Source organism: Hemiscyllium ocellatum, chromosome 19 (genome assembly GCF_020745735.1).
Source record: "Hemiscyllium ocellatum isolate sHemOce1 chromosome 19, sHemOce1.pat.X.cur, whole genome shotgun sequence".
Lineage (NCBI taxonomy): Eukaryota > Metazoa > Chordata > Chondrichthyes > Orectolobiformes > Hemiscylliidae > Hemiscyllium > Hemiscyllium ocellatum.
Genome location: NC_083419.1, coordinates 19765437 through 19773624, shown reverse-complemented (window position 1 = coordinate 19773624; position 8188 = coordinate 19765437). Strand labels below are relative to the sequence as shown.

At 40.7% G+C, this 8188-nt stretch overlaps 1 protein-coding gene across 2 annotated transcripts in view; it reads right to left on the bottom strand.

Moving 5' to 3' along the window:
- Positions 1-1333: 1333 nt before the first annotated feature.
- The window catches only part of frs2a (fibroblast growth factor receptor substrate 2a), a 113269-nt gene continuing 106414 nt past the window's right edge, over positions 1334-8188 (bottom strand). For both annotated transcript variants that reach the window (XM_060839280.1, XM_060839281.1), the window contains exon 7: positions 1334-3858. In XM_060839280.1, the coding sequence (XP_060695263.1) occupies positions 2905-3858 (954 nt within the window). In that variant the 3' untranslated portion in view covers positions 1334-2904. The remainder of the gene's footprint in view (positions 3859-8188) is intronic.

Here is an 8188-nt window from a genome sequence, read left to right as displayed (position 1 = left end):
AGGAGGAAGGAGAGAAAAAAAAAGGAAAATCAAAATGGCAAAAAAAAATTATGTGGAGAGTGTTGAAACTCATTACTCATGATTTACAGAAAGCTGAGAGTAGTCTATCACTCCCCCTACCTGTGTTGGAGTGATTGCCAAATCCCTGAGATGAACAATCACACCATTCTATCCAATTTCATCTTAGCTATCCACCAGGCCTTTGATTTTAATTTTGTAAAATTAAAAGCACCTCCCTTTTTCCGCAATATTGTGATAAAACCAGTTTACCAACAGAACAGTCGCCAATGAATCCATAGCCTTCATGCTTCCTCTGTATGGAGTCTTGGAGTCAAGCTGCAGGATGTAATCTTTCCAAAGTCCTCAAACACACTTTTAATGTCATCATCCGACAGATCCAGTTGAACAGACTTGCCACAAATTGTGTTTAATGCACTAGCTTCCTCTGCAAGCGGGCTATGATTGGTTGAGCTTGTGCCATGCTACTCAGTCTGCCAACCTTAATGTTTCTAAGTGCTGAGGCAGCGGATTAATTAGGTTATTAGCCACCTTCCACTCACGTGAGAGGTCATTAATTATGTTATTTCCATAACCAATCCCCCCACCACCCCACGACACTGCTTTGTCTCCCACCAACCCATCAGAAATGCATTAGTTAGTTCGGTCACATGCCCCCTCCCCACCCCGGGGTTTATCAGGTGGTGCAAACAAGAACAGAAATTACTGGAGAAACTCAGGTCTGGCAGCATACGTGGAGAGAAAGTAGAGTTAATGTTTCGAGTCCAGCTTTGAGAGGGGTCACTAGACTTAAAGCATTTACACTACTTTACATACGCTGTCAGACCTGCTTCGTTTCTCCAGGTTTTTCTGTTTTTATTTCAAATCTTCAGCATCCAGGTTACCTAGTTAGTGCGGTACCCTACCTCTTTCTGGCATTAAGACAGTGGGTTAGGCGAAAGTGAGTACTGCAGATGCTGGAGATCAGAGTCAAGATTAGAGTGGTGCTGGAAAGGCACAGCAGGTCAGGCAGCATCCGAGGAGCAGGAAACCAACGTTTTGGGCAAAAGCCCCTCATCAACCATCAAAGTTAGTTAGACAGATACCCTCCTGCCATTCCCAGGGTTGAGTTTGCTAAGTATCCTCCAATAAGACCCCACTTCTCCTCCATTTCCCAGCTGCAGAGCCCCTTCAGTTATATGTTCAGATTTGCTTGCCATGTGTCCTAGCTTGGCACTGATGGCTTTATCAGTCTCCACTATATTGCCTCTCTCTCACCCACTGAGGGGCAGCTTTCCACAATAGGAATGAATGTGAACAATGCGTCTGGAGATAGTTATTATTCAGCACAAAAAAAGGTTTATTAATCATACACTGTTAAGTACAATGCTCGTTTTGAATGATGCAGCTTATTCCACAGGGAACCTCCAAGAGCTGTTAAACACTGAAGCTCTAGGCAGCTGCCAAATACATAAACAATGATTTGTTTTAAAAAATTTGGTTTTACTTCAAAACTAGAGGACTCTTGTAAACCAGGTAATGTGTTGCAATTACAACTGTTTGTAAAATCATCATTCTTATGCTACAAAAATGTTTTACAATATTGGCACTTTTGACATTTGACAAACTCAGGCACAAAACATATGGATATTCCTTAAAACCAACAATTTTGGCAAATCAGTACCTGAAATGCAAATAATATAAAATGGTAACTTCTAACTAATTTTTGTTTGGAGTATATTTCATACTCGATTATGACAAAGAGCAATGCAAGAAAACATGGAATGTTTGCAACTCAAACACCAAAGGGGGTAAAATACATATAGAAAAATATACAACAAAGTTAAGTATTGATGTGCGCCACTCTGAGCTTGTACTATTTTTTGTGTCCTATGTAAAAATAATTTTAAACTATTTTACTACTTTTATACAATCACTACATTTATGCAAGACTATCATTTTATAATGCTTGTTAGAAAATTTTACAGTATTGTACAATACAAAAATAGCCAAGCAATATTAAATGTAAGTTTTCATCCTTTAGTGTACTTTAAAAGTCGAGGAATTTAAGTTCTCTGTTTCTCCTTTGCAATTATGAAATGGCACCAACACTGACTGAAGGTTTAATGTGAACAATTGCTAATCATATCAAAAGTATTCTAATTTTCAGTTAGATAAAAGGCCAACTCCATTTTCAGAATGTGATTCTATTTAACAAATTAGACCTGAATGAAACTGGTAAAAAAAAGAGCTATTCTAAGCAAAGGTAGAAGCATTGATAACGAAGTATTTTGAACATGATGGTTGCAAGGCACAAACATGATGTTTAAATCTTGTTCAAAACAATCCTTTGAAGCTAAGGATATACTGCATGATACATCCTCAGCAATGTTACACTACTGCCTGGTTGAAGTGATTAATGCACATTTATACATGGATTCTGGTGGCAAAGTCAAGTTGTATACCAGCATCAGTTAGGGCTAATGAAACACAAACCATTCTTAATAGAAACTGCAGAAAATAAATTTAGTAAGGTATGCCATTTGCCTGCAAAGAATATACATACCATATAAAGATCTGTAAGATTGCTGGAAAGCCCACAAAATAGTAGATCTAAATATTTGCATTCATGTCATATTCATGGGAGTGGCATTTCATTCCAATACGGGTGAAAGGAGTTAGTACTGTAAAAGTTATCAGGTTCTAAAACCCAGACAAAAAGGGTGTTCTTATGGAGTTCCTGCTCTGCATGAATTCCCTTTAAACAGGTATAGCATGTAAGGCTCAACATATTCCTATAATTTTTCCTTAATTCAATCTATTAACTTGTTAGATTTTAGAAGAGAGAACTCAGTCTGTCTCTTTATTTAACAAAGGTGCAACTAAACAAAATAGTGCTTCCTAGACTCACATTGGCAGGTCAGTACTATTATGTCTTGTTTTTCTTGCTGTTCCATCATCTCTTGGCAGTGCTTTCTGTAAGTTTGACATAGCAGCAGTCTTTTCTATGTCTATCATAGCATATAATTCCGTTCGCCTGGTCGGAGTCTGTGGAAGTGGAGTAGTGGGTGTTTTTGGAGTCTGTGGATTATCTGAATCACTACCACCTTCCAAGTCAACTTGGATGTAGTTCAGCTGCCTATGTTCAAGACTTGGTCGTCTTATATCAAAATTAAAAACACTTGGGGAACAATCCAGTTGTCGTAAAAAATCAACCTTGTGTATGTTAGGCTGAACAGTTACATTCTCTGTATTGACATAGTTGTGCATTTGATCAAGATTAGTGTGGTAACCGTTTTGAGAAGGTGTCTTTGGTCCCAAACTATCTTCTTCATCTCTGCTTAGTTTGCGTACTTCCCACACTGGAGGCAACGAAGGTAAGTTTTCATAATTCAAGAGTGCAGTCCTTCTCTGAGCAGAATTGTTTATATTCTGAGCATCTGTACCATTATTTGACGTTAGTCTACTCCGTCTGCCTCCTGAGGCATTGGGGATTGACAGACCATTAAGATTTTCAAACACTAGTTTATTAGTAGAGGGTGCTTCTTTGCGCTCATCACTGTCATAACCAGTGTCCCAATCAGTACAATTAGTGCCACTGCCATTTGTCTGTTCATTTCCAAGGGCTTCCTGTCTCTCCTTTTCCATTTGTTGCATTTGTACAGGAGTTGGTCCCAAAACAAACTTAACACCTTCAGGTTCAAAGACAACTTGTGGGTTTCTCTCTTCCACTGAACAGCAATGATCTCCTAGTTCTCTGTTGACATCACCATTTAAGGGCTGGAGTTCCACTGTTGTTTGCACAGTGGATCTGTTCTTTAGTTCTTCATGTACACCAGAGGTATTGACATATGTATGGACCTGTGAACAGATGAAATGCAAAGACATAAGCAGCCATGTTGAAAAAGCCATGTAAAAGCATGAACCATACACTGAGGGAAAAAAAAACCACCAAAATGACAGCAACAATGTCTTCTTAGTCAAGTATAGACAGTCCCAAGGTTATGAATGAGTTCTGTTGTTGACATTATATGCAATTTCAAACACAATACAGTACAATATTATATAGCCATTTGTAAGTACAAGCAAACATTCGCATGTTGGATCTTTAAAATTAATGTTAATACACCTCTGTATGTAAGCACCTTCATAAGTCAGATGTTCATAAGTCAGGGATTGCCTATAAATGTTTCTTCAGTTAGTATGGTTTGAAGTTGGTAGCAATTACACAGAAATGTCAGTGTTCACCATTACTCCTGTGAAACTAACTTCTGAAGTCTGCAGTTAAATACAGAAATCCACTGCCTGTTGTCAGTGACTTTATGCTTTTGCAGAGGATTCACTATTGAACCAGGTAGAAATCACTGACCAGATAAAAGCTTTGCTCTTTTAAATTGTGAATCAAATGAGAAGTACTGAGGTTTTTCGACAGTGTATGAAATTCATAATCACTGTTGAACACTTTGGTCACTGTCAGACAAAACAATTTTATACTTGTAGAATGTCAAGTTTTCTGCATTTTTATAAAATATTACAAGTTTCCTCATGACAATTCAGCTTCCATTTCATTCACATGTATATTCCAATTATTTATTTCACTTTCTGGAGAAACCCAAGACCTGGAGTCACACTGAAAGAGATTTGGAAAGGTGAAATCTTTGCCACAGAGCTGGGCATTTTTCTTAAAGGTTCTTGGCAGATGCTTTTGCTTAGCCAATGGCCACTAAATATAGACCGTTTCTTCAGCTCAAAGTAGAAGACCTATCCTATTTTCAAGGACTTTCTGTTCTGCAGGTCTGAAAAATTAACTTAAATCTTTAATATCCTGATTTTCTTCTTTCAAGAATTTTAGATAAAGCCAAATGCTACCTAAGATTTTAAGAAATAGGAGCATAGAACATAGAACAAACCAGCGCAGATCAGGCCCTTTGGCCCTTGATGTTGCAGCGACCTGTGAACTAATCTAAGCCCATACCCCTAGTCTATCCTGTCACCAGCCATGTGCTGATCTAAGGATTGGTTAAATCTCACTAATGTGGCTGAGTTAACTACATTGGCAGGCAGGGCATTCCACGCCCTTACCACTCTCTGAGTAAAGAATCTGCCTCTGACGTATGTCTTAAATCTATCACCACTCGTCCAAGCTAATGTCATCATCCTAGGAAAAAGACTTTCATTGTCTAATCCTCTGATCATCTTTGTTTGTCTCTATCAAATCCCCTCTTAGCCTTCTTCTTTCCAATGAAAACAGACCCAAATCTCTCAGCCTTTCCTAATAAGACCTGCCCTTCAGACTAGGCAACATCTCGGTAAATCTCCTCTGCACCTTTTCCAATGCTTCAACATTCTTCTTGTAAGGGGGAGACCAGAACGCTACACAATATTCCAGGTGCAGCCACACTAGCATTTTGTATAGTTGCAGCATGACATTATGGCTCCGGAACTTAATCCCTCTACCAATAAACCTAACACACCTTATGCCTTCTTAACAGCACTATCAACCTGGGTGGTAACTTTCAGAGATCGATGTACATGGACTGCAAGATCCCTCTGCACATCCACACTACCAAGAATTTTTCCATTGACCCAATATTCTGGCTTCCTGTTATTTTTTTCAAAGTGAATACCTCACATTTATCTGCATTGAACTTCACTAGCCACCTCTCAGCCCAATTCTGCAGTTTATCCAAGTCCTCCTGCAACATTCTTTCACACTGCCCACTACTCCATTGACTTTAGTGTCATCTGCAAACTTACTAATCCATCTATCTATGCCTGCGTCTAAGTCATTTATAAAAATGACAAACAGCAGTGGTCCCAAAACAGATCCTTGTGGCACACCACAAGTCATCGGACTCCAGGCTGAATATTTTCTATCAACCACCACTCGCTGCCTTCTTAGAGAAAGCCAGTTTCTAATCCAAACTGCTAAATCACCCTCAATCCCATGCCTCTGCATTTTCTCCAACAGTCCACCATGTGGAACCTTATTAAAGGCTTTACTGAAGTCCATGTACACCACGTCAATTGCCCTACACTCACCCACATGCTTGGTCACCTTCTCAATGAGGTTTGAGAGACATGACCTGCCCATGACAAATCCATGTTGACTATCTGCAATCAAATTGTTGCTTGCATGATAGTTATAAATCCTATCCCCAATCATCCTTTCCAAAGCTTTTCCTACAACAGAGGCCTGAGGTGGTTCCGCCTTTTGAACCTGGTCTGCTATTTAATGAAATCATGGTTGGTCTTCTACTTGAATCCTACTTTCCTGCACTTATAAAATTGTCAAGAAGTAAAATTCTACATATAGAAATTGATCAATCTCTGTCTTTAACATCTTAAGTGACGGAACTTCCACAGCCACCTGGAGCAGAGAATTCCAAAGACTCACCACTCTTTGAGTGCAGAGGTTTCTTCTCATCTCAGACCCAAATGGTCTAGCCCTTATTCTGAGATTTAGTCCTAGCCAGGAGAAATCCTGTATCTGCCACCTCAATCCCTACACAAATTTCTATGATCTGGAGGTGCCGGTGTTGGACTGGGGTGTACAAAGTTAAAGTTCACACAACACCAGGTTATAATCCAACAGATTATAGGATTTATAACTATCATGCAAGCAACAATTTGATTGCAGATAGTCAACATGGATTTGTCATGGGCGGCACGGTGGCACAGTGGTTAGCACTGCTGCCTCACAGCGCCTGTAGACCCGGGTTCAATTCCCGACTCAGGCGACTGACTGTGTGGAGTTTGCACGTTCTCCCCGTGTCTGCGTGGGTTTCCTCCGGGTGCTCCGGTTTCCTCCCACAGTCCAAAGATGTGCGGGTCAGGTGAATTGGCCAAGCTAAATTGTCCGTAGTGTTAGGTAAGGGGTAAATGTAGGGATATGGGTGGGTTGCGCTTCGGCGGGTCGGTGTGGACTTGTTGGGCCGAAGGGCCTGTTTCCACACTGTAAGTCTAATCTAATCTAATCAGATATATTTGAAAGCACGAGCTTTCGGAGTGCTGCTCCTTCATAAGGTGCTTGTGGAACATGACATCGTAAGACACAGAATTTAAAGCAAAAGTTTACAGTGTGATGTAACTGAAATTATATATTGAAAAAGATCTGGATTGTTTGTACTTTTCATACTTCTCGTGTTGGCGACTTCTACTGCCTTTCTGAAGATGCACAAGGCCAACACCTGAGGACGTTCCATCGTATCAGGCAATGCGACCCTGTGTGAGAATCTCTCTGGCTATGTCGAAGGCATCTTGAAACCCATTGTACAGGGGATCCCCCAGCTTCTGTCACGATAGTACAGATTTCTTACAGAAACTCAGCACGCTCAAACCTGTAGAACCAGGAATATTCCTTGTCACAATAGATGTTTCAGCACTCTACACCAGCATCCCCCACAATGACAGCATTGCAGCAACAGCCTCAGCACTCAACACCAATAATTGCCAATCTGCGAGCACTGTCCTGCAACTCATCCACTTTATCCTTGACCACAACATTTTCACCTTTGACAACCAGTTCTTCATGCAGACACTCGGAACAGCCATAGGGACCAAATTTGCATCCCAATATGCCAACATTTTCATGCACAGATTCGAAAAAGACTTCTTCTCTACTCCGGACCTCCAGCCAGCACTATACACCAGGTACATTGACGACATTTTCTTCCCTTGGACCTATGGCAAGAAGTCACTGAAACAACCACACAGTGATATCGGCAAGTTTCATCCCACCATCAAACTCACAATGGACTACTCTCTACTATCTGTCTCATTCTTGGAACATGCATCCCCATCAAGGTCGGGCACCTCAGCACTTCACTCTACCATAAACCCATAGTAGATAACCTCATGATGCTATGCTTCTCCAGCTTACTCCTGAAACATTTTAAAACAGCCACCCTCAATGGACAAGCCCTACGCATACACAGGATCTATTCAGATGAGGAGGAAAGTGATGGGCACCTGGAATTACTCAAGGATGCCCTCATAAGCACGGGATACGTTGCTCAACTCATCGACCGCCAGTTCCAACATGCCACAGCGAGAAACCGTAATGACCTCCTCAGGAGACAGACACAAGCTGCAACCAATAGGGTACCCTTCATTGTGCAGTACTTCCCAGGAGCTGAAAAACTGCGCCATGTTCATCGCAGTCTGCAACACATTATCAATAAGGATGAGC